The 26,605-nt window shown below is 54.0% G+C and overlaps 2 protein-coding genes across 2 annotated transcripts in view; one reads left to right on the top strand and one right to left on the bottom strand.

The window, feature by feature from the left end:
• The window catches only part of AK8 (adenylate kinase 8), a 132,160-nt gene extending 121,387 nt beyond the window's left edge, over nucleotides 1–10,773 (bottom strand). The window contains exons 1-3 of the mRNA XM_079706415.1: nucleotides 10,675–10,773; nucleotides 7,944–8,028; nucleotides 1,315–1,364 (exon numbers count right to left, since the gene is read on the bottom strand). Coding sequence (XP_079562541.1) covers nucleotides 1,315–1,364; nucleotides 7,944–8,028; nucleotides 10,675–10,758 — 219 coding nt within the window. The 5' untranslated portion in view covers nucleotides 10,759–10,773. The remainder of the gene's footprint in view (nucleotides 1–1,314; nucleotides 1,365–7,943; nucleotides 8,029–10,674) is intronic.
• Nucleotides 10,774–16,321: 5,548 nt separating this feature from the next.
• SPACA9 (sperm acrosome associated 9) lies at nucleotides 16,322–19,917 on the top strand (the record flags this gene model as incomplete). Its single annotated transcript, XM_079706354.1, is given in 4 exon segments — nucleotides 16,322–16,465; nucleotides 18,633–18,835; nucleotides 19,594–19,856; nucleotides 19,859–19,917. Coding segments are annotated over 4 exon segments (669 nt in total).
• Between the last annotated feature and the right edge of the window lie 6,688 nt (nucleotides 19,918–26,605).

Here is a 26,605-nt window from a genome sequence, read left to right as displayed (position 1 = left end):
CCTTTTCAGGATAAAGCCAGGCTCCAGCTAGTCGGGGGAAACCACCTGCTGCATCATCTGGGCCCAGGAGGAGAGCTGACAGCGATGGTACAGTGATCAAGGAAGAGTTCGCTAATGTTTATTTTTATTTATTTATTTATTTATTTTTTTGCGGTACGCGGGCCTCTCACTGTTGTGGCCTCTCCCGTTGCGGAGCACAGGCTCCGCACGCGCAGGCTCATCGGCCATGGCTCATGGGCCCGGACCGGGGAACGGACCCGCGTCCCCTGCATCGGCAGGCGGACTCTCAACCACTGCACCACCAGGGTAGCCCAACTAATGTTTATTTTTTTAAGTAAAGTATATAGTTGATTTACCATGTTGTGTTAGGTTCTGGTGTATAGCAGAGTGACTCAGATATATATATAGATATATATAGATATATATATCTATATAGATATATATATACTTTTTCAGATTCTTTTCCATTACAGGTTGTTACAAGATATTGAATATAGTTCCCTGTGCTCTACAGTAGGACCTTCTTGTTTATCATTAACTTATGTTACCTGATGCTCACTAACGAGGCTTTTGAAAAAACAGAGTTCCATCTCAGATGACTATAATTTGAAGACGCTTTTGGCACTTAAAAAAGGAGCTGAAAGATTAAAACCATACATGGAATGAAGCTTCAGCTTCAGGACAGGGGTTGCCTCCAAGGAGGGAGAGACAAAAAGGAGTGAGGGAAGTGGGGTGAGGTATTTGCCGTATCTTTAAAGTTCTGCTATCTTTGAAATGGAGAGAAAGTCGTCACAGCAAATATGACAAAATGATAAGTTCCTGTAAAATCCGGGAGTGGGATACACGAGTATCTCTGGTGTCGTTTCTCTGCTTTTCTGACCGGTTAAAACATTTCATAATTAAAATTTTACGAGTGAATCTGAAGATTCCACACCAAAAGCCTTTGCAATGTGTGTGCCATCTGACCCAGCACTTCCTCCCCTTCTAGAAATGTGTCCTAAGGACGGAACGAAGGGTTTGTCATGATGGTGGCCGTGTAGCCATGAGAAAACCCTGGAAGGAATATCCCACACCTTCAAAGAATGCTTATCTCTGATGGTTGGGGAACTCTCCTTTTGTTTTTTGTATTTTCTAGGTTTTCTACTACAAACACATACTGCCTCTTGTCATGAGAAAATAAGTTAAGAAGCAGGAGAGAGAAAAGATGAAGAAAAGCTCAGTTATGTTGAAACTTCGCAGAGGTGCATTCTCATTCCGTCTCTGCAGGACAAATGAGATACGCCCGTATTACAACACTTAATATGATACACTTACTATCGTTGTTTTCCCCGAGGCGGGTGGACCTAATATTACAATCTTCGGCACTGTGGAATAAAGAGATTTGAGCGTCACCATTCAATATGACAAAGCAACCTCCCGCGTCTGCGGAGCTCTGGGCGTATGTATTTCTTTCCTCCCCAGACTTCATTTCCTGGGAGTGACGCGGTCGTTTGTAACCCAGTGGCTCCGAGATGCTTCCACCACAGAACTCACTCTCTGTGTTTAGAGAGGTAAGTGATCACTGAGATGGTTTATTTTTCTGTCTCCAAGGGGATGTGGACACGGTAACTTGTTTGCCAAACTAATAAATATCAAGAACAATTGGGATTTCAAACACCATAAAGCATTTTAAACAGGGACTTTGTCTCAGGGACACGCTCTCAAATAAAGCTGTATTTTATGTAAATCGACCTTCAAAGGTGGGTTTGTTTGTTCGTTTTTATACCTATGCCTTTTTATTTGGTAAATTGTATTCCCCATCATTTTACAGAGGGAAATAATGGGGAAAAGCCTGGAGTGTATGGGCCAGGTTTATAAAACCCCAGATAGAAAAGGCTTTGTTTTCAAATACGGGCATTTCTATGAAGATGGAAACCACTGGCTTCGGTGTGATACTCCTGGCTCTGGAAGGCTCCCGACCCTGCAGAATTCCCGAAGACACTACCAGACTAGCGAGTAGGTACTGGCCATTGGAAAAGAAAAAAAAAACCAAAAAAACCAGCATCCTAAGAAAAGTGCTGGAAGGCGTGTGCTTGGGTCAAAACGAAGGAAACGGAATGTGGTGTCTGGACAGGTGAACCCACGCTGGTACCTCCCTGAGCGCCACCTTGATTATGTCACCCCCCCGCCAGCTGTGGGAAGCGAGGCGCGCAGCACCCAGGTTGGGGAACCAGGCCTCTGCCTCTGCCTGTCAGCCTGGCCCCAGCCCACGGGGAAGGACGAACGCGTGTGCACAGCAACTCACGGGGCCCGTTCCTGCCAGGCCTCCGAGAGGGAGCCTCATCCAGGTGGAGGACCTCCTAGTTTGGGAGTGGACACAGAGAAGGAACTAGAGGCTCTGGCCCCCAAGTTCATGATCATCAGCAGACCTACACCCAGCCAGGCTGCTTGGGTTTAAACAGACTTGTGCCCCAATTCACAGCACCTTCTCATTTTCAGGGGAAATGCAGAGGGCAAGTTCAGGATAATTCACTGATTCACTCCACAAATACTCATCGAGCACCTCATCCAAGCTCGCACTGGGCTGAATGCTGCCGAGAAAAGCAAGGTGGCCTGAGGCCTGCACCGGGTCAGCGAGGTAATCGCGTTAGACCAGACCTGAGAGGGAGGGCTGGCCTCTGCCCCGTCTCCGCGAGGGAACTGCCTCTCCTCGAGCCCACGAATGATGCCAGACACACGTCGCAGTTTTCTGCTGCTGCTTGATGTCTGTGTGCCTCCAGCTGATGGCCTTAGGGCAAACACTGTCGCTGTCCATGTTTCTAAATCTGGTCCACTGGCCCCACTGTTGTGAAATGTAAGCAACTTGCTTCTTGGAAGCCCAAAGCCTTTCCTGGGGCTGGTGATGTGAATCAGGGATGTGGGACAGGAAGGCCCTGGTCAGGGCAGCACCTGGCCTGCTGCCAGGAGGCGCGTCCAGGCTCCAGCTCAGCAACTCCCTGCACATACCCTTTCTCTCCAAGTCACGCTCGGCAAGGGAGACTCCGGGCCTCCTCAGCAGGGTGGACTCAGCTGCCAGTGTCCTTCTGGCCAAGGGGCTCTGTGTTCCTTTAAGTCCCCTTGGACCCTTGTTGAGGGGCCTGACCTCACCAGGAGGCTGGGATGTGTCCTGGGCATCCTAACAGCCTAGCCTAGCTGGGGATCCAGAAGGTCGCCCAGGAGCCCTGAGCAATCCTCTCCCTTGACCTTGGGCTTCCTCGTTCTTCCTGACGATGTTCTTCCCATGTCCCTACCTTGTCACCCGTCACCTCCCCATCAGGAATGTCCTCCTCACCCCAACCCCCCCAGCCCCACTGGCTTCCTCTTCTGAGATTCTCACCCCACTCCTGATTAAGGGGCTGCTGCAGCTCTGGTGCGTTCTGTCTCCCTGCTGAGCAGCTGAGCGGGTCCCCAGGGGCCAGCAACCAAGTCTCATCCTCCTTTCCTGCAGCCAGAGTTGCGAGGCGTCACACACGCAGCAGGACCTTTGGTGGCCTCCTCCTCGGCTGCCCCCCTCTCTGCGGCCACTGAGTGTTTGGTTACCTTTGTCTCCACCATCACTACCTCCTTACAAAGGCATCTTCTGCCAGCTGGCATTCTTGGTTGCAAGCTGCAGGAACCAGATGAGGCTGAGTCGGGTAGAGGGGGGTTTATTCAAAGGCCAGCGTGGCTCAGAGAATCCTGCCCAGGCAGAGGCAGGCCTGGGGCCACCTACCAGGAACAATGCCCCACGTGAGGCCACCAAGGGGTGTGGGCGGAGCAGCACTGCTGCACTGGGCACCTGACACTGCAGCCTGTGTCCAGAATGCCGCTCACGCACGGCCACGGCCACCGGGAGCTGGGCTCTGCAGGGCCGCCAGGGAGAGCACCTCCCAGACGATGTCCAGAGTCGGGGCTCCACTGAGTGGAGAAGCTCAGGGCACAGGCCCAGGGCAGGCAAGGCACTTTCGGCTGCGGGGGTGGGAGCCAGGGCGGGGCTTCACAGCCCATTCTCTGCTCTGGCCTTGTAACCTGGGGCAAGGACTGCCGGGGCCCTGCAACCTGAGGGGAGAAGCCACAGCAGGTGGAAAACACTGCTTATGGGATGAGCCTGTAAACCAGGTGGCTCTGGGGACACTTGGTCAGGGGAGCTCGGAGCTGGGATGCCACGGAAGGCTCGCGGGGAGGGGCAGCATCAGGGCAGCAGGGAGGGAGGTCGAGGGCGGAGGGGCCTGGTGCGCTGAAGCGAAGAGCTCGCTCGGACCGTGGGGAGAACGCCTGCTTGCCGAAGCCAGAGGAGGAAAGGGCGGCGGGGCGGCGGGGGGAGGACGGGGGTCTGGCTCAGGTGCCCGACGCCCTGCTGCCTCTGCAGGCCTCTAACCCCAGGCCTCCGCTGAAGCTCCCTAGAACTTGGGCCAGACGCAACAAGGCTCAGGGCCTGAGGGACCGGGCGGAAGGGGCTGGCTGCACCTTGACAAGAGCATTTTGGGAACGAGCTGACTCCCAGGTTGCACGTTCATTTTGACAAAGTTATGAGGCTCCACGGCTGCTGGGGAAGCCCTCCCCTTCCTGGCTCTGTAAGTGGCACCCAAATTGTACACATCTATGAAAATACTTTAAAAGGGGAACATCCACGGCCTTTCTCCCCACCTAATTTCTCGCACACATTTATGTGATTAATTTCAGTTTCTTAAAATCTAACACCTTGAAACTCCAGGCCTGCTCATGAGTAATTATTTATAAACAGTGTCATAAAAGGCTGCTTGACTGCCAAGAGTAATCAACTTCTTCAACCCACTTCAAAGGAAATCAAAAAACCTTTCCATCCACAGAGCCTTTTGAGGTTTAACTAGGAGCATGATTTAAAATTCACAAGGAAACCCTTAGGTATTGGAGCTCTAATACACAGCTTTCTTGGACAAACGTTTGATAAAAAACGAAACATACCATTATATACACCATCGCCTGCTTTCATATTGCCCAGGGCTACTGTAAATGCTCACTTTGTACTAAATCTGGTTTTCTCGCAGCAAAGGGGCTGCCAGCCGGCGGCTCCCCTCATTCCCTCACGTGCACGCTCACCGCCAAGAGTCCAGAGACTTCTGTCCCTCTACGCTAGCCACTGGCCATGCCACCGTGCGTCACAGCGAACCCCTACCCACCCAACACCCACATCCAGGAGGCAGAGGGTTGAGCGCCCGGCTGCCGTTAACACGGGCCACTGCATGGCCGGCAGGAGGCAGGACCGACTGACCCACTAGCCCGGGGCTGCAGAAGTGCTCGCTGGACATCAGGGGACCTCTTCAGCCCTCCTGTCCTCTTCTAGAACCACGAGGGCTGGGTGAAACTCTTTTCACCTTCCCCCTCTCCTAGAGAAATTCCGGAAGCATGGTCTTCTCCCCTCCTCCTCCGCCCCCCCCCCACCTTTCTCCCACGTTTTTCTTCACTTGTAGGTGGAGGCCTGGGCACGGGAGGGAAACCCAGAGATGCCCCTGTCTTCATTTAAGTGGTTGGGACTTGAGCCAAAGGGCAAAGATGTGCCAGCGTCCCTCAGAGCTGCCGGCCCAAGGCCTGGGAGTGGGGATGGAGGGCTCTGGGAACGAATCAACCCCTCAGAACAGTGGTTACTGGGATCCAATGACTCGACTCCCTGAGAGAGCATCTGGACCAAAAGCCTGGACTCCAGCCATGGGTGAGGACAGCCAGGAGGCTGGCCCCCAGCTCCAGCTGAATGGGGAGGGTCTGGATTCTCCACCCCTACTGGACAGCAACAGAGCAGGTGTAACGTGGAGAAAGGAGGTGGGGATCCGTGGAGGGCAGCCTCGGAAAGGAGGCCCGGAAGGAATGGAAAGGGGTGCTGAGGAGGGTGGAAGGAGGTGGGAAAGGGGAGAGGAGCAGGTGGCTGTAAGGCCAGCGCCCGGGAGGACTGTCCCGCCGATGCCGACTGCACTGCATCCGATGACATGTGAACTTAAAAATTCTTGTCAAGTGGATAGTTTGACACTGAAAATCATTTCTGCACACAGAGGAGCAAGATTAGAGCATAAAGATGGACTGTGCCTCAAATTTCAGGCTCTTGAAGTTCTAGCAGGGAGACTAACGAAGCCTTGAGGTCTGTGGTAGAACACACAGCGTGGCACACACGCCCCTAAACGGAATTTTTCAAACCATAAGTAGCAAGTGCCACCACAACCCAACTTAGGGTTCAAATGGTTATATTATTATCAAGTATGGTTTTCATTTAGAAAAACCTCATTAAGCTTTTCACAAGTGGACACTTGCATGGCACCACCTGAAGCCCGGCGGGAGCATCGGGGCCTTGTCATCCCTTCCCACGGTGTCACTGACCAGTTGCCATGGATGAGGCCGGAGCTTTGCCGCCTCCATCTCTGTTACCAGACATGCCCATTTTACAGAGGAGGAAACTGAGGCCGAGAGAGAGCAATGATCTCTCGCCATTTCGGCGCACTTAACTAGGAGATGTGAGCACAGATGTGCTGGAGGCTCCCTGGTGGGGGGGATGGCGGGAAGGGACACCTCCCCGAACTGCACTTCCTTGCACTTCCCTGCCTTTGCTTCACTCTTCACTTTGAGTTTACTTCACTGTTACTTTACCTTTATCGGGCCTTCAACTTTTACTTCTTTTGACTTTGCTTTGCTGTATTGATCGGGCGGGGGCCGTACGAGAGGGGAACACGGGCAGAAGTGCTCCCAGCAGCCCTCAAGTAACAGGACTTAGCAACACCGGGCCCCGCGAACAGCCGGGGGGCAGGGGGCTGCAGAAACGTCTTCCTCCGGCCAACGGAGGCCACTTGGTGAGGCCCAGGCAGCAAGCTGGGGTCCGGAGCAGGACCACCAGGAAGCAAGGGGGCTTCTCACCCCACAGAGCAGGTGAGCCTCCCTCCCGCCCCGACCAGAGCACCAAGGAACGGAGGCACCTTAGAAGACTCTCCGCGGGGCAGACTGGATCCCCCACCTCCGTCACCCCACCCCCCCCCGCTTGGTCTCCGCCTGGGGCACACACGCTCACACTCAGCACCCGTTCTCGAATACGCCTCCCTGGAGGCTCAGAAAATGGCACTCCTGGGGCTCTCCACACCACACTGAACCACCCTGCTTAGGTCTCTGAAACGGCCCCTCACTCCGATGCCCTGACCCTGCCTAGGCCACGCGGAAGAGGCCAGGTGTCCCTGGCAAACTGCAGGCTTGGAGTCTCCTCTCTCCCCATTTCTTTTTTAAACTACTTAGCATCCTCTCTCATCTTAGGCCTCTGAACCCCACCACAGGGCATCTCAGGCCTCCATCCCTCTCGGCTGCACCAAGCCCTCACTTCACTGGTGCGCTGGTAGCTCCTTCAAAGCGGCTAATGCTCCAGTGAAAGAAATATCAAAGCTCTGAGACACTGGCCTCCCTGACAGCTCACACAGGACGGCAACGATCCTCCACGTGGGACGGAGCGCCTCCTCTCCCTCCTCCCTGTCCGCGGCACCGGCCTTGGGTCTGGTCAGCCTGCACTCCCTTGGGCGAGGTTTAGGGAGCTCTGGAACTCATTAACGGGCGCCGACAATGAGACCATCAGGAAAACCCCAGTGTTGCCTGTCTGGGTAGACCAGAAACCACATTTTCACCTGACAAGTGGAGTGATCACAGAGCTTAAACCCAACAGGCGACATCAGCTGGGGCGTGCCAAGGCATTAATAATTAATTCCGCGGGCCATTCTGAGGTTTTCATTTTAATCACTTGGCAGGAGAATTTGTATGAGTTGTGCTCCAAAAGAAATTAAGGCATTTTTCAATTAACCACCTCCCCAAGTTGGCAAAACCTTTCCCCACCCTGTTCTGACCTCCCTTTAGACTCGGAGAGGACAGTGTGGTTCCCAGAGGTTCCCAGGAGGCGGAGGGGAGGGAGACAGCTGGGGAGGGTGGGGGAGGCCCACTCCAGTGCTCACCGTAATCATTGTTTCGTTGTAGATGCTCAATCATGAATGGGATGGGGTCCTCGGGCTGCTGGATCAGGAGCTGCTCCAGCATGTTCTGTGGGCACAGGGCAGACACCCAGGTGGTTAGCACCTGCATGAGCACCCAAGGCCCCAGGCTCAGGTGGCCCAGCACCCTGGTATCACAGTGGATACCAGTTACGGGGCCTGATCTCCTCCCTGCCCCCCGCCCTAGCTGGCATCTGTTTGGGTCCCTGTGAGCAGAGGCGTGAGGGAGGGGTTGTGTGGGCTTTGCTGGGGAGGCACCCGGACGGAGGCGGAGCTGGAGGGATGGCGCCCCTGACTCAGAGCAGGCAGTTTCAGGGCCCTCGTCCCTCACTTCCTTGGTGACTCCCAGACCAGCCGTCTCTCGGTTTCTCTCCTGCGCTGCACCCGTTCAGCCCTCAGAGCCCTAGCAAATGCTGTTCCTTCAGCTTGGAACACTTTTCCTCAGGCCTCAATGGAAACATACCTTCCCGATGATCCTCACTAGGTCAACCCTGTCATATGTTCCTGCAGCCCCCGTGCATCCCCTTTATCGCCTCCCCCTTGTTCCAGTGCCCGGCACAATCCCAGTAGGTGCCCCATGTGGATGACTGCTGGGGGACGTGGCCATCGCTGCTACCTGTGTCCCTCCAGAGTGGAACAGGTATCTAAAAGAGTCCTGGGATTGTCTGGCTATTTAATTCTAAGGGAAAGCAGCTTCCACGGTTCCAGAACAAAAGGCTCAGAAATTAACCAGGTGGGTGACAGTAGCCGGGCTGGTGCACTAAGGAGCAGCCTTATGCCCTAGGGACAAGCAGGGAGGGGCTGTAGCCCTTTGGGGGCAGAGGGAGAGCAGGGCAGTAAAAACAGCATGAACCATGAGAAGTCCTAGCCCCACTCCGCTTCTCACCATCAACACCCTTCCCTTCTCTGGGCCTCAGGTTCCCTGCCCATTAAAAGGCACAGTTGGACGAGATCCCTAGTCATATATCACTGGTGAGATGGTGTGAGATGATTTTAGATGGTTCTCAGATGAATATTTTAAATTTCACTCGTACACAGTTGCATATCTAATGTGTATTAGAAAAATCAGTATGTCAAACCTACGATTTCAAGGATATTGCTTAGGATGAGGTGAAATAAGTTAATTTTTTTAAGTGGGTTGATTTAAAGAAATGATTAAGTTAAAATGGAAATATGGTATTGGTTATATGAATCTATACCTGTGATAATATTTCATAGACTCATACCCAAAAAATGAGTGCTGGTAAAAATGGATGAAATCCAAATAAGGTCTGTAGTCTAGTTAATTGTATTGTACCAATGTCAATTTCCTGATTTTGACAATGTACTACAGCTACCTTAGATGTTACTACTAGGGGAAGCTGGATCAAGGGTACACCAGAACTCTGTACTATTTTTGTAACTTCCTGTGGGTCTAAAATTATTTTAAGATAAAAACGTTGAGAATTCCCTGGCAGTCCAGTGGTTAGGACTCAGTGCTTTCACTGCTGGGGCCCAAGTTCAATCCCTGGTCAGGGAACTAAGATCCCATAGCCTCGCTGCACAGCAAAAAAAAAAAAAAAGGCCAGAAAATGGAAATGGTAAAAACCATGGAGGGAGCACACAAATGACTAAGGACTGGAAATACTGGCCCAAAAGCTTCCTCAGGCTGCTCCTTCTAACAACTGCTATGAGATACACCAGATTCTCTAGAGCGGAGCACAGTGCTCCCAGGAGTTGCCCCATCCTGCCCACCACCCGGTGACTTAGGACTCAGCTAGCCATCTTCTTTACTTAGATTGGCCACTCAGTTTTAGAAATCTCTCGTGTGCCCTCTATCAGTTAACACTTTCCAAAGGAAGCCTATGTTTGCTGGAGGAATGGAGACTCAGGTTTCTTAGTCTGAGTTCTTCTCTCAGAGCTGTCAGAGGCTCAAATGGCCACTGGCATCACTAAGGAGGTGCCTCTGGGGATGGGGTATACCCCGAGGAGCAGACAAATGATCCAGCTTCCCTTTGGCCCTCAGAACCTCGGAGTGACTGACAGTTCCTCCAGTCCGGCTTCTGAAAGCCTTTACTTCCACGAGATGCAGAAGGGAAACCTGGAGCACATGCAGGGGCACGGCTTTGCCTAAGGTCACACAGGGTCGGTCAGGTCAGGAACTCAGGATGAGGGCTTGGGGGGTGCCCTGAACTCTTGGCCCTGAGGAGAAAGGGCCAGGGACGAAATGCTGCTGTCCAAACCACAGGGCTGCTGTCCCAGGAGGTGGCCCTCTCAGAGGACGGAGAGGGCCACCTTCAACGCAGACACTCCCCAGCTCAGAAACCAACACTGCAGACGACCTGGAAATTGTCAGCACCAGGTGAGCCCCTTGGAAACCACCTCTTGCAACCTGGCGTCTCACAGATGGGGGAACTGAGAAAAGGAAGGGACCTCTTCCAGATCATGGACTTGACTGGGGCGGGGCCAGGACCAAATCATGGCCAGCATGGCCTGCCCCCTTTCCTCCCTCCAGGGAGGGTCAGGGAGCATCTTTCGGTCGAGCACTCCCTTGGGATACGATGGCACAGGAGTCGAACAACCCAATTTGGGCGTCCTCTTGGGTAACAAACGTGACCCCTCCCTGATGCGGCGTCGCCGGCGCGCGGCCGGACCGCAGCAAGAGGTTCCCCGGCCACCGCCTGGTGTCGCGACAGGGCAGGGCTGCCCGGGTCACCTGCATCAACTCGAAGACGTGGTTCGCCTCCCCATACTGGGGCATTTCCGGGGGTATGCGGTGCGGGGCGGTGGTCGCGTCCATATCGCCGTGCAACGCGTCCGCTCCCTGGTGACCGCCGTCGCTAGGGCCTGCGTCATCAGCGCGCGCCGCTCCCTGGTGACCGCCGTCACCAGGGGTGCCGCGCCGTTGCGTCATCAGCACGCGTCGCCCCCGCCCACCGGCGAGGCTGGCACCTGACGTTGGCGCCCGCTCCTTCTCCGGCGCGCTCAGCCGCCTGGGGCAAGTGCTTCCCTGCCCTGGCCTCGTCCGCGCCCCTCTGCGCGCCCCCAGCGGGGCACCTCAAGTCTCCTCCAGCTGTGGCTTTCTGGGGTCAGAGGTGTCCCCTGATAGGGCCCCCCTGTGCTGAGAGACCCCACTACACCCCGAGGGCACGTCGGCCCCCGAGAGGGCGGGAGGCGGATCCTGCTTCTGGTTCCGTCAACGCGCCCTGGCCCAGGCGTTAGGAGCTCCTTGAGCCACCCCGGCTCTGCTCTCAGGGCCTCAGTTTCCCCATCTTTAAAATGAAGACACTGAGTAGATGTGGGGCAGGGTGCTTGAAAAAGAAGGGGCGGGAGGGTCGAGGGTCCGGTCGGAAACCCTCAGCCCAGCTTGCACCTTCTGAGCCCCCGAGACCCCGCCACTTGCTCCCGGGGCGGGGCGGGGCTGCCCCGTGACGCGATTGCTATGGCACCGGCGGTAACAGTCCGGCCCGCGGCCCCGCCCCTTCTCACCTCCGATCTCCCCACCCTACCCACCCCTCCTCCCAAGCCCTGGGAAGGGCCTCCCCGCCCCTTCGGGGTCCCAGACACGCACGGAGACACTCCAGCTTCAGGGCGCTCTGTGAGTGAAGGCCGCTCTAGGACAAGCAAGATTAAAGCAGGCCCGGGGAGGGCCCACCCAAGCCCTGGAAATGGAAACTGGAGGGTGAGGGGGTTGGAGAATGGAGGGGGCCGCCGCTGCTGCCGCTGCCCTGAGAGAGAGAGTTGGGGTGGGACGCGGAGGGGGGAAGGAGGTCTGCGAATCGTGTTAATCCCCGGTGGGCAGCCTGGTATCTGACGCGGCACTGAATTGGGAGCTCTAGCTCTTGTCCGTTGCTGTTCTTAGGAGGAGCTACCATAATGTGAACATTATGGAGAAGGAGTATGGCATAGTCAATACAGATTGCCCAGAGTTCAAATCCTGGCTCCGCCCTTACTAGCTGTGCAAGCCTGCTCTGTGCCTCACTTTCCTCCCCTATTAAGTGGGGATTATGGAAGGTTTCCATGAACTAATATGTCAGAAGTATTAGACAGTAACTGGTGTGTAGTAAGTGCACAATGCATAGGGGTTACTATTAGTAATATATCTCATTTAATCTTTGCACCAACCCTGAGAAATAGGTACCTTCATTCCCATTTTACGGGTGAGAAATTGGAGGCTCAGAACGGTAAAAATTGGTTACCTGAGCCATTTCCATTTTCTGGACCTCTTTCCCCATCAGCTGTTAATCATGGAGCATTAGAATCAGAAGAGCCCTTGAAAAGCCTCTAATCCAAACTCCCTCATTTTACAGATGGATAAACTGAGGCCTGGAAAGGGGGAAATTCTAGGCCAAGGTCACTTGTTAAAGGTAGAGCCAGGCTGGAACTAGCCGTCCTGACTCCTAGCCAAGGCCTTTTCCAGCAGCTACCAGCCCGGAGACATGCCCTCCAAGGGGAAGAGGCTCGCTCCCCCTCAGAACTGCCTTCTCAGAGCACGTACACACTTTGGTAGGCTTGTCAAATTCAACTGCAAAGACAGCTGGGGAAGAAAAGGAAGCTGCCTCACTCTGAACAAAGAACACAAACCACCAAGCCTGCAATTTGCACTGGAGAGGTTCAGTTTGCTTCCTGGACATTTCTGAAATGACTTGCCTTCCTCCTCATTTATTTTAAGCCCTAGGTGCTTTTCATACCACGATTTAATCTTCTTTAGCAGCCTGAAAAAATACAAATCAATTAAAGCCTAAAACCTATCGGGTAATCATTTTTTTCCTTCCTCCTCCCCCAGATCAAGAAGTGCCTGCACCCTGTGCCTTTCATCCAGACCAATCTGGCTGCAGTGACTCTTGTTCAAGGGACGATCACTTTGGATAGCTTATTACAGCTCCTCTCACGATACTCCTGGTGTGCATGTCACAAGTCGATAGGATCAAGAACCAAGTCGGTTTTGCTCTCAGGGGCTCTTGGGGCCACCAGTCAAGGTAGGGCTGCTGTATCCCTAGAGAACTTGGCAGTTCCAGGAGGGTGGCAGGGAGCTGGGCACACAGGGCAGCCCCCTGAATGCTAGTCCTCGTTGCTCTGGGATGGGGAACAGGGAACAGTCTCACTCGAGCGGAAGCGAGGCCCAAGGGTCTAGGTAGTGCAGGCCCTTGGTGTCCACTCTCCACCCCCACCCCAGCCACAGTCAATCTGGTATCTGGCGTGTTTCTCTTAATGGACCATCACTGGGGGCTGGGGGGCGGGGGAAGGAAGGGAGGTATCCAAGTTAAGATCCCAGGCTAAATAAAGTCGGGCAAAACTGAGTGGGGAAGCCGGTTTGCTCCCATCCTAGCTGCCTGACCTCGGCTTTGTCATCTGTCATGTGGGGGTGATCGTGGTACCCCGCTGAAAGGGCTGTAGCAAGGATCTGAGGTGATGCCTGTCCAGGGTTTACCTAGAGCCTCATCAAACTGGCTGTTATTAGGAGGATTGGCCCAAGCCATCTGGGATCTCGTTGAAGGCTGCATCTTGGCTCCAGTTCACCCTGCCCTGCACCCACCCACCTCCTGCAAATGCCCCTCTTGCAGACTGTGTAGCCCTTCTGGCCATTCCCATCTGGCTTCCCTGCTTGCTTTTCTCCTTCTCTAAACTACCGTTCACTTCACTTCTCCTCACTGTCCGCCTCCCATTCCTAAAGTCCCTCCAGGGTAGGGAGTCTTGTCTATTTTGTTCAATGCCGTGTATCCGGCCCAGCACCCTGCAGGTGTCCGGCAGCTGGTAGGCACTGCAGCATAAATGAATGAACGAATGAACGAACGCCTGGAGGGCTCTGCACCTCCTTGGCTGGAAGCTTCCGGGTTCGCTCTCACAGCTCTGCCTGACAGTGGGCCCTCAGCCTCGCCCTGCCCACCGCCCCTGCGCCTGCTCACGACATTCCCTCCTCCCACCCTCTGCCCAGGGTCCCACCCCTCCGCTCACCTGCCCTCCTCCTCTCCAAAGCCGGCCTTCTTTTCTTTTCTATAAATTTATTTATGTAGTTATTTATTTTTGTCTGCGTTGGGTCTTCGTTGTTGCACATGGGCTTTCTCTAGTTGCGGCGAGCAGGGGCTACTGTTCGTTGCGGTGCGCGGGCTTCTCATCGCGGTGGCTTCTCTTGTGGAGCACGGGCCCTAGGCGCGCGGGCTCAGTAGTTGCAGCGTGTGGGCGCAGTCATTGTGGCTCACGGGCTCTAGAGCGCAGGCTCAGTAGTTGTGGCGCACGGGCTCAGTTGCTCCGCGGCATGTGGGATCTTCCCGGACCAGGGCTCGAACCCGTGTCCTCTGCCTTGGCAGGCGGATTCTTCACCACTGCGCCACCAGGGAAGCCCCCGGCCTTCTTTTCAAACCTTCCCTCCCCCAGGAGGTCGAGCCCTCAGCAGCCCTGGCTTCTTTCAGGGCACATCACGCCTGCGTTTACCTATCTTGATGGCTGCGTTTCTGGCACCCCCTTACCGTTTGCAGCGAGGTGTGGGCCTCGCTCTCCTCGCCCTAGGCCAGGTCCTGGTAAGCCTGCCTCCATGCGAGGTGACAGAAAACCGCTGCACCCCGGGTCGACTCATTTCTGCCTCCAGGATGGGGCCAGGGGGCCTTGGCTGGCTGTGGCACGTGTTCAACAAACAGCGGGTCCCACGGCGTCCCCACAGCCCGGCTCCCCTCCCAGCTTGTGCTAAATGGGGAGGAGGTTGAGTAGAAGGAGGCCACTGCCCCACGTGGCCCTGTACCAGGCCTGTCCCCAGTGCAGCTGCGCTGCTCTGTTGGCAAACACAGGCTACGGCTCCCAGGGGTGGCCTCAGGACACTGCCGCTGAAGCTGCTCCATTCAGTTTGCAGTAGACCCACCTGGGCTGGTGGGGCATGATTGTCGGGCCCCCTCCTGGCATGGCTCCTTTTTTTTTTTTCGGCCGTGCCTCACAGCATGCGGGACCTTAGCTCCCCGACCAGGGATTGAACACGTGCCCTCAGTGGTGAAAGCTCAGACCGCCAGGGAATTCCCTGGCGCGGCTCCTTTATGGCAGCAGGGCTGCGTTTAGCTCCCAGCCCAGGACTGCGGCTCCCAGCTCCAGCTCCCCAGACCTCCGAAGTTCTCTGATTCACCCCTCCCATCGTGTCGTGGAGGCCACCTGGTGGTCTGTTCTCCTTTCATCCCCCTGATGCCGTCTCCTCCTACCACAGAGACTCCCTCATTCCGGTCCTGCTGTGTGAGGATGCTGAGGGTGACCCAGCAGAAAGCAAGCCTCCTCTCCACCTGGGACCTGGCAGGAAGCCTGGATGTGTTCTCCACACACACCCCCCACCCCAGTGTTCTGGCACCTTCCACTTGCAGCATCCCACTGGGGCCCTACCTCAGCGCAGCCTCCTCTGACTGACAGGGGGCACGTCCAAGCCTGGGCTCCATGTGTGCCAGGGCCTTGTGGTGCAGGGACAGCCGGCTGTGGCACCTTCAAGGATGCTGCGCGTGCTCAGCAAAACTGTGATGATATGGAGGGCAGAACCCACTGCCTTTCTCTGCTCAGAGGAGATTCTGGACACGTCGTGGACCTCCTGGATGACATTGGGACAGTTTGTGAGGCACCAAAAGGCAGTACTCCCCGCAGCGTCAATGTTTCCAATCAGGGTCATCCCTGCAAACTCCACAGGAGGCAGGGAGGGGGCACCAGCGGCCAACCCCACCCTGGGGATGGGCAGACCTCAACTCAGGGCTCCTGCCCCGAGCACAGAGTAGGGAAACGGCATCTCCTCAGACTCGACTAGAAGGGTCTCAGTGCCGACCCTTCCCCTGCTTAGCCTGGAAGGAATCCTTAGACTTTCCCACCAGCTGCAGAGTGGCAGATGTTTTACAACAATTTGGTCCCAACTGATAAAATCACAGATTTTACATGCTGTGACACATTTCTCCATCCCGGCCTTTGCTGACACCACAGGGAGGTGCTGGAGGCCGTGTGTGTGTGTGAGAGAGAGAGAGACACACACACCCACAATCTGGAGAAACTGAGGCCCGGAGAAACTCATGTCTACAGCTGAGGGAAGGAAGTCTTGTTTCACGGCAAAGAACGTGCCTCTGGAGGGTAAATGGGCTTGGGTCGGGCTTGGCTCCGTCGCGGACAGCCTGCCGGGTTCTCGAGCAAGTGCACAGCCTCCTAGGGCCTCATTTCCTTCTCTGCAAAATGGGGATGAAAATAGTCCCTGCTCCCCAGCGTTGTGGGGAGCTGCTCAGCCCCGTGCGCCGCTGAGAGGGGCCGTGGGCATCTCACAACCCCCGAGCTGGATCCGCGGGTCTGGCCCTGGGAGCTCAAGACTCTCCTCTTCCTTGCACCGACTCCTCCTTGCCTGTGAATGAGCAGACAGGACGATGAATGAGGTGAAAGAATCCCTTCGAAGTGTGGAGCAGAAGTACCAGCTCTTCCAGCAGCAGCAGTTCACCTTCATCGCTGCCACGGAGCACTGCAGGGAGAATGCCCACGACAAGATCTGGCCCATCTCCAGCATCGGGCAGGTGGAGGCTCCTGGGCTCGTGGGCGGGGCCAGGCCTCGTCCCCTCACTTGAACGCTGAATAAAAACCCAAGGCCCAGAGAGGGCCAGTGCACGTGTGCCAGAATCAGGACTCAGATCCTAACTGGTGGATGAGCCGTTCACTCATTCCCTCACCAAATATGTGAGTGAACGGCAAAGCGGTTGAAAAGTGTGGGCTCAAGACTCAGCCGGCCAGGGTTTGAGTCCCGGCTCTACCACATGCCACCTCTGTGACTTCGGGCCAGTGATCCACCTCTCTTTATACATTTCATCTGGGAAATGTATAAAGAGCAGCACACACCTCCTAGGGCTGTTGTGCGGATTTAATGAGATCATCAGCAGAACCCACTCCGTCGGCACCTGGTGTTGTCGGCCTGGGCTCAGGACAGGGAGGTATGGCGAACAGATGCACATGGTCCCAGCCACTGGGTTCCACTGCGGTTTAGAAACTGCGACCTGCCACGCACATTGCTAGTCACATTTGCAGACTGTGCAACCCTTGCCTGGCAGCATCCTTCAAAAAATTTTTTTAATTTTTGTAAAAATTTCTCCCAGTTTTTTAACTTGAAATTTTAAAAACCTACAGAAAACGAACACCCATATAACTTTCACCTAGATACATCAGTTTGTAATATTTAGGGTGCACCCTTGTTTGTATGTACCCTCTTTCCTCTGAACTATTTGAAAGTAAATTGGCTGCATCCTTTTCAGCCCAGCCCCCAAAGGTTCAGACTTCCAGGGGCATGGAACAGGTTTTCAGTATCAGGAAGGGGCACCTGAGATGCCCCCCACCTCTGCTCAGAATCTACATCAGGGCTGAGTGACCCCGACCCACTCCTCCTTGCCTTAGGTTCAAGAAGGCTTTTGGTAGATAATGGCCCCATGTGTGTTGACTCTCAACCCTCACCCTGCCCTTCCTAGACTGAGGTATCCAAAGGTGACCTGCACACACACCTGTGACACTGTGACAGGTGCTCTGTTGACACCTGTAGCCCAGTGACGCTGCTCTGTTGTAGTTACACCACAGTGCAGGTTCCTCCTTACACCCTGCCCTGCCCCGGACCCCAGGGCAGGTGTGTGTGGGTGTTTGGGCCTACAAGGTGGGTATCAAAAACCTCTACCCCCCTACAAAGCTGTTGTACTTGGGAAGAAGCTACTTGAGGTCACTTGGGGAGACATCCCTAGCGACAAAACGTCAACCAGTGGCAGCAGGAAAACCCTGGTTGTCTTAGAACTTTCTGGGTGCTGGAGGAGGTAGGCGACGCCCCCTGCCACCCGACCGTGGAGAGCAGGACCATGTGAGATGGGTCAGTTAGTCCTGCCTGGACTGCAGCCAACTCCTCCCCAGCCCTTGCCCGATCCCAGATCCAGAGTGACTGGGGGTTCCGGGTGTGGAGAGAGTCCTGAGCCGGGGAGGATCCCCACTGCTCCCCAAGGAAAGGAGTTGAAATTAGATCAATTTTATCACTATTCTTAGCACCGTTTATGGCTTAAGAAAGGTTTCCCTCCCACTAAGACATGTTCACATGGGAGGTTTCATTTTGCTTTTAGTATTTAAGCTCTCCATTCTCTTAGAGTTGATTTTTGTCTATGGCGTGATGTGGAGCCTACATTCTTTTCCTCACATAGATCATTGTTTTCCCAGCTCTACTTACTGACTTGTCCCTCCTTTCTCTAGCCTTGGAAGCACAGGATAACAAAACTACAAAGGATTCTAGTTTGCTCCTCAGTCTGGGTGGCCCAAACCAGTGGTTCTCAAAGTGGGTCCTCTAGGTGGGACCATGGCATAAAGTGTCAGGGACGAGCCCTCTTTGCTGCAGGTGTTGGCTTAGGTGCCTGGGACTGGTGAGAGGTATGGGGCTGAGAGCCCTCGAGCTGGGGTGAACAAGCAGGGCACTTCACCTCTCTGGGCCTCGGTATTCATCTGTAAAATGAGCACTTAAAAAGGTACCCAGTGTATGGCATTTAGGTGAGGACTGAGTGAGCTCAAGCCTGCAAAGCCTTCTGCATGGTGCCCGGGACACTTCAAGATGTTCTCTGTCTATAGACCCGAATGCTTACACGTTACTGGCCTCTGCCTCATGACTCTGGGAGGGCCAAGGCAGGTGATCCCGGATCCTCCCGGCCCACTCCACGCGGGCCAGCGCAGGTGCAGAGCTACATGGAGCACTACTGCAGCAACTCCACAGACCGGCGCATCCCGCTCGTGTTCCTGGACATCTGCACAGAGCTCGGCAAGCTGTGCCAGCACTTTGAGGCACTGCACTCAGGCACCCCCGTCACCAACCACCTCCTCGAGAAATGCAAGACCCTCGTTAGCCAAAGCAAAGACTTAAGCAGCCTGCGAGCCAAGTAAGACCCTTCTGACCCGGTTCCCGAGGCCTCAGCGCCTGCGTGTGGGAGGAGGGGGGAGGGGTCGGGGACGGGAGAGGAGGGGTCCTGGAGGAAGGGTGGGCTTTTGCTGAGAGGGCAGGTGCGTCTAAGCTGGTGAGTCACAGATGACTGTCCAGACGCCCCTGGCTGGGAAGTCCTAGGCCCCTTGATTTAGTGGACTGACTCTGACCCAACAAATCATTTTATTGAAAATGAGGGATTCTGAGGCCCAGATTTAGTAGGACACAAATCCTTTTGCTGGAGCCTGCACCAGGCCAGGAGAAGGGGGTCACAGACCAGTTGTTCCCAGAAGCCCAGGAAGAAGTGGGATGTCTGGAGTCCAGTCCCATGGATGTCAGCACCACCAGCGTGGTTCCCTAATTCTGAGCCCTGGGGAATCCGCAGCACAGAGTACCAAATTCTGGAGGAAGCTGTTTAGATACTACAGTGAGACGAGTCAGAGGGGCTAAACGGTGTACTTGGGAGTGATCAGAGCAGGCTTCCACAGCTCATGACCCACGCCTTTCACACCGGGATCTCCTGGGGGCTCCTGGGCCCTAAACCCGCTCAACCACCATGTCTGGCACCGAGAGCCTGGCCTGGTGGGCGCACAGCTCTAAAACCTCCCACTGGGGTTCTGCAGCGGGGGCAGCTTTAGGAACCCCTGCCCGAGGTCTGGGCCGCGGCACGGGAGTCCCTGGGGCAGGGCTCAGCCGGCCCCTCTTGCCTCCCTGCAGGTGCCCTCCCGACATGGCGAACTACCTCAGCTGCCACAAGGCCAGGAACCACTGTGGAGGCGTGGTCAGCCTCATCCCCATCGTCCTAGACGTGATGAAAGAATGGGTCGCCCACTCGGAGAAGCTGCCCCGCAAAGCTCTGCAGCACGTGAGTGAGCCCCAGGCAGCCACCAGGGCAGCCGCTCGTGCTCCCCAGGCCACAGGAACCCAGCCTCGGCTAAGAAAAGACAAGTGTGGGCAACTGACACAGGACAGCCTCAAACCTATAGGGGCAAAACAGAGTGTTCAGAACTGCCCTGGAGACCAGCTGGTGGGAAACTGTAACTCAGCCGGTGACCTGCTTGATCTCAATCCCATCCTGTCCCATCCCGTCCCGTGGGGCACTTTGCTACTAAGCTTGGTTTCCACTAGTTGATCCATTTTCACTGGTGCCCACAGTCTTTGCCACTTATTAACCCCCAAGGGGACCACCCCATGTATGACTGAGAACCTCTTTCCCTCTCGTGCTGGAACTTCTAACTTTTCCTCACCTCCGAGCGTCAGGCTCCATATGGATGAAGAGGACCCTCACTTAGTGTTGCTTGTAGAGGGTGTCCCGGGGAGGCCGGGAAAGGGCCAGGGCACCGACTGTCCCGCCCAGGCCCAGCCTTCCCAGCTGAGCCGTGCAGCTGGAGGAGGCCACTCAGCTCCCTTCCCGCCGCAGCGGCAGCCACAGGCGAGACACCACTCTCGGCAAGACAGGGCTGCTCCCACCTCCCGGGATGCTGAGGGCAGCACGCTGAACCGCTCAGTGTGATCTGGTCTCTGGACCAAAGCCCAAAGGGGAACGAACCCGCCTTGCCTCTCCTTTACTTGGGAGAGAGACTGAGAGAAGCCAGAAGAACTGATTTTGTGGTTCCCGTCCGAGGACAGTTACCTGGTTTTCACAACACAATTGAGGCCCAGACGTTGTAAAACGTGTCACCGGCTTCCGAGCTTTTGCCAGAAGTGCTGTCTGACTGTTGGTTTTCGCCTTCACAGGGGGCGACTTAGCTTCTGTATTCTTGCTTCCTCGGGGGCGACAGTCAAGAATAAAAAGTGTTCTGCCACCTCTTTGCCTGGCCTGGTTTCCTGGGACTTATCCCTTAAAGAAAACGACATTCACCCTAAGACCCCAGAAGATGCTGGGCAGTAGCCTCACAAGCAAAACCACTAGCAAAGTGCTACCTCTGTGGAGGGGAACACACCCCGCTCCAAACAGGGTCCGCTGTGAAGAGGTTCCTGCCAAAGGCCCACAGAAGGCCAGCCCGGTAACTCCTTGTATAGTCAGAGACCTACTCAGACAAGAACATCTGAATTCTCCAGACAAAACTTACACCTGCCACCTCGACGTCCTGTCACAAAGGAGCTGCTCCCGCTGTTAAATGGGCAGAACCGACCAACTTCCAGGGCAGCTGGGCAGAAGCGAGCAGTGGAAAACCACACTGCAGACGTAGCCCTTCACCACTGGTCCTTTCCCAGTAAGGCCGGGGTGGATCTTGCAATCGTTTAAAGGCAGTTTCCTTCCTTCCTCCAAACACCTGACGGCGTAGGGAAGGTGGTGGACGCGAGCTGCACTCCCTCCTCAGCACACTCGTAAGACACAATCGGCGAGGCTCAGGGTCTGTAAGCGTTTGACCACTTCGGTGCCGCCTGCGCTCCTCCAAAAGGGCTGTATTAAACCCGATGTGCCGGCCAACCCCTAGGGAGGCAAGCACACACCAAAAGCAAGGCTGGATGGCTGTGCAGACCCGGCCCGCCACCTGCTTTTGAGAGCTTTCTGGTAGAGATGGCTCCAGTCACCTCCCCCCACACCACCATGACACTTTGTGGGAAGAGCGTGAACTTGAGGCAGATAAAGGTAGGATTTGTGGCTCTTTGCCAGAACAAAAGGATCTTACAGGGACTAAAGCCAGATTCCACGTGTCAGCACCCCCTCCAGCCACCCAAGGTAACCAACCAATCCAGACCCTGAGGCTTTCCATCTCTGGACAAGTTCCTACTTTGCCTATATGCCCCTCAGAGGCCAACATGAGTCACTTCATGTCAATACAGCAAAGTAGTGCAAAACAATAAATTTTTATTTGTTCACAGTTAAACACAAGCAACTGCCTTGACATTTTAGAACATTCTAAGAAGGACAGCAAACCCTTTTGATTCCAATTCCCATTCACTAAGATTGTACCATTTCCTCTTGCAGTGCGCATTTATGGCATCTGACGTGGATTGTTTGACATGCTTTTAAGATCAAGACGGGAAGGTGTAAACCTTTTGACAAGAGATGACTTTCTTAAATTGAGCTAAAAGCAGTCAGCCAAAAAAAACCTGTTTTTCAGTGATGGGACCCCTTTAAACTGCAAGTTAGCCACATACGGTTGATCCATGATTGAGTTACAAAACTAGATTATGTCTTAGCAAAATCTGTGCCTCCACGATATATTTATGGTCCATAGACGTCTTCTGAAAAGTGATCACTGATTCTTCCTAGTGCAAAATGCCTGGCTGCCTCTTCAATAAGCCAAAGTATCTGCTGCCAAGAGCAGCGCCGTACCCTCCTGTCCAAACACTGTATCAGGTGGGAAAGGGAGGAGGGGCTGGCCTGGGGGGGAAGGGTCTCCTCTAAAAGGTCTACTCCAATGGTTCACCTAGTCTACTTATCCCCGAGGATGGACAATTTTGTGGCACCGGGACGGGAAGTGGGAGAGAAAGCTCCTCTGCCATCGTTAACTCGTTTCAAGGCCAGAAGCCGTCGTGGGCCCAGGTGCTCGACTATCGCAGGCAGGTTCCCCTTGTAGCTACAGCCATCTTCTCTCAGGGCGGCACATACAGACTGCAGGACGGAGTGGAGAAGACGGAAACACCGCTCCCCGGGGCACATCAGAGTCACGGACGGGGAAACGAGCCACGTGGGGATAAGGGTCACAGCAGCAGCCCGGGGGCCAGGCCCCAACCTCAATGTGTTCTTTCATCTATAAAGAAAAGCTTAATCAAGTGCAATCAATTCCTCTGTCGTGGTCTGGGGGAGGGCAAGGGCACATGTCAGAGAACTCTGGATGTAAACAGATACGCAAACATCTTCGCATACTCGTGGCTGGTCAATTTTAACGCACGTACCTCGAACAGTGAAAATGCCCAGAGTGAGACATGCCGATTTTGGGTCATTCCACGAAAGACAGCGTTCTTCCCCATGCGAGACACACGCTTCTGGGTGGGCTTGGGCTGCTCCCGGAGCCACTCTGAGGAGACGGCAGCTTCTCAGAGCATCCGCACAAGGTGGGTGGCACTCCACCTCGAGAGCAGCGCTGCACTGAGTCTTCAGTCTGCCTAAACCCTCCTGAGACCTGTCCACACTTTCTAACACCTCTTACTGCTTTTGGTTAGAAAAACCGCATCTCCATGTAGTACTGTCTTTCACTTGTTCTTCAGTTATTTCTTTCTGGCTTCAAGTGGTATGTTCTAGTATTTGGTGAAAATTCACATTGACTGGTCATAGCACTTTTGTTATATTCTCTACACAGAAACACCCAATTTTTTTACTCTTGACTGTGAGTCTGAACCTCTGTGGTCTCCACGGACCCTCCCTCATCATCATGATCATCTTATTTATCCTTTTTACAAAACTACTAGAGTTTTATCTTTCTCAACAAAAACACTGGGAACTACATGTGCTGTTGCAAATGGGGACGGCCCAGGTCTGGAGTTTTGTTTCCCACTGTCCTGGTTTTGCCCAGTGGGAAGCCGGCCTCTGTGGCCACGGTGGCACGGTGGGCTAATCTTTCCAACTGTCAGTGGCTTCCAGGACATTCTCCTGGATTGTAACAGTTTACCTTTTAAGAAGAGTTTGGACTATTTCCACCTAAACACATTACATATATTCTGGCTCACAAAGCAGCTTATCTATCATTTCTCTCTCCACTCACAGAGCCCAATAAGAACCTTCAGCAGCTTATTCCCAAAGGTTGGGCAGTTTTCCCTCCTGAAAAACCCTGCTGACAAACCTAGGGAGGTCACATCTACCCACCCACCTCATATGGTTGGTCCCAGCACTCATCTCCAAGGAAACCTCCGACCCAAGAAATGGTCTTCATCTCCTACCTTTGGATTTCAGTTAGTTTTCTTATTCATGACCAGATATTTCTTCCAATTCCACAGTAACAAATTTCATAGACTTGTGACAGAACCTTGTCAAAAGCTTTTTTAAAATCCATGAAAGTTCTGTCTGATAGAGACCCATGTACTTATCTACCTGCAGTAGATTCAGGAACTCAGTTTCTCTATGGAGACCATGCTACCATCTCCCCTCCCGCCCCCACCCCCACCCCCCGCAATGACACTGTAGTGCTCCCTTTTAAAACAAGGTTTCACGCTCCCAAGGCTCGCAAGAAGCAGACTCCAATCTTCTCTCAGGGTCTATGCTGACCCTGGTTAGTGTCAGGTGGTGAGCGGAACAGGTTATGGACACTGGCCAAACAGCTCTGAAGCAGGCAAGCCTGCTCCAAGCGACTCCAGTGGAGGTTAACCCTAACGTCTGTGAATACAGGCTCTGCCTTGAATGTGACAGTTCTACTGCCTTTGCCCTGCCTGTTCCCAGGCCTGAATTCTCTCTCGGGAGCTCCTCTACCACTATCACCTTTTCCATCCTTAAAAATACTCACTGCAGCATAATTGAGTGACCTGCTGACTCTTGGCAAGTCTGTCATTTTCAAAACCAAACCAAACTTTATTATCGACTCAAGTCCTTTGCAATATAAAAGCCTAAATTTTCAGGCTGGGTAACTTCAGCATGACTCCAGGCCTCCATCCCCCAGCCTTGGCTGAATAAAATCCATGGCCTCCTGGAGCCCAAAGGAAGCTGAGTGCAGCTGCTGGGTCAGCCATGGTTATAAAGCTGAGCAAACGGATGCCCCGGCTGGAGGAGTATGCCAAGGGCCTCCAGCCCGGGCCCCAGTCCACTTTACCACGCTGCCTCCTTCTTCCCTGTATTTTTACAATCTGTCCATTAAACAATTTTTTTTCTTTCTTTACATTGGCCTCCTTGCTTTTGCAGTTAGGGTAAAGGCTTTGATTTAAGTGCCTGGTATCTTTGTTCTGTGGCACAGATCTCCTGGGCTTGAGGAGGGGATAAGCATTTAGAAAACAGTTTTAATAGTTACCTTGTAACTTTTCTTTTCCTGGATTTGTTCATGTTTTCCTTTTCTAAATAAAACTGTAATAGGAAACCAGAACGTATTGGATTTTAAGCCTTCCTTTGGAAAAAGCTGAATTAAACATCCATGGTGTCATTAATACTCCACATCAGGCATCCAGCGGCAATTGCTGGCCCCGCGCTGGGCTGGAGCAGTCGGGCACACACCCCCCCTCAAGCTGGGATCCATCAGTCACACCCAGAAATCCTGTCCCAAGGAGGTGGTCTGCCAGTACAGCCATGGTGACATGGAGTCTCATTCTCTAGCTCCCTTTGGTTATTTAGGAGGCTAGAATATTTATTGCCACACTTTAAAAAACAGACTTTAACCCTCATGTGCTGGAAGCTTCCATACGCACTAAAGTTTCGTACCATTTCAGTTTGCCGTTTCCCTCTTCATGGATGGACCCTTCTACACTTTTAACTGAAAGATGAGAAAGAACAAAGCCAAGTTCACTGGCTCTTTCCTACCAGTCTCCCCCTGCCTCAGCCTCGGCTGGATCACTAGGCAACAATTCTTAGGCTTCTAGCACTCATTTCAGGGGCACCAGCTGAGTTCAGATTCTCCGCCACGACCCACATTCTGACTTGTGACACCTCTCCCAAGCACGTGCAGGCAGCCCACTGGGTCCAGGCAGTCAGCTCTGTCAACCCTCTCCAGGACTCTGCTTTAAGGCTCTGCCACGACCAACATGTGCAAGGGGAGCAGCATCAAGCCCCCTGCAGGGTCGGCCCCTGAAGGTCAGCACTGGTGTGAAAAAGCTGTTACCTTTTTGGTGGTCTAGAATCTACTAGAGCGAGGCAACTCTCACAGCCTGAGACACGATGGTCACAAAACTTTGAAGAAACTCTTTGGACCTTCAGAGCCTTTCTGCTGCAGCATCCCAGAGAAGCTGACGTAAACAGGAGGCACACGGGACGGGGAAGAGAGGCAAACAGCTGGCACCGCCCCGCCTGCAGGGGCAGGTCCTCATCCCCAGCACTTTCCTTTTCAGGGAGCTGCTCCAGCCACCATCCTCCCTCCTGCAGAGAGCACGCCGACCACCCACACCCCAGCCTGTAATCAGAACAGTACCAGCTTTCGAGCAAACGCCACATAAGCAAGAGGTAGTGGGGCAGGGGGACAGAGCGTCCCCAAAGGGGAGCATGGTCTCCACAGTGCCAGCTCCAGACTTTTCCAACAACAGACCTTGGTTCACATGGAACTTTCTAGGAAGCTTATCAGAACTGCCAAAAGAACTTAAGAGAGAATAAACCATTGTTTCTCTAGATCTGCGGCTTTAGATGATGGATGTTAGAACCAAAAGCAGTGACAACATCTCATGTAAAAGCTCTCATGTGAAGATGGTCAGCTTTGCGTGTCACATCCTCCTGGAAAGGGACAAAACCAGACTTACCTGTGATGCCAACAATGACCTGGGCTCACGGAGAGCCCGCCCAGCTACCTGAGCTTCAGGAAAGGGGCGGGTGGTGTGTTAGACTCCAGGATTAAATTTGGCCTCATATTGCACAGGTTCAAAGGACACAACCATTTGCGGGGAAAAGGAAGAAAATAAAGCTAGTGAGGAACGCACCCTGGCCCTCAGGTTAGTACACGCTGCCAGGTAAATGAAAGAGAGGGTGGCCGAAGGGAAACTGAAGAGGCATTTCAATGCCAGATCCAAAAACCGTTCTGCATTCAGTCAACCGTCAAAGGACCCCCATCCCATTTCCTCTGCGGGAGCTAGCCCCTCAAACCCCGGGAACAGGAGAGCTCTGAAACGGGCACTCACACCTCCCGTCCTGGGCCGGCGATACGCAAGTTAACAC

The sequence above is a fragment of the Hyperoodon ampullatus genome, assembly GCF_949752795.1.
Source record: "Hyperoodon ampullatus genome assembly, chromosome: 6".
In the NCBI taxonomy this organism is placed as follows: Eukaryota; Metazoa; Chordata; class Mammalia; order Artiodactyla; family Ziphiidae; genus Hyperoodon; species Hyperoodon ampullatus.
The sequence above is the reverse complement of the archived record's forward strand: the minus strand, read 5'-3'. Positions and strand labels throughout refer to the sequence as shown.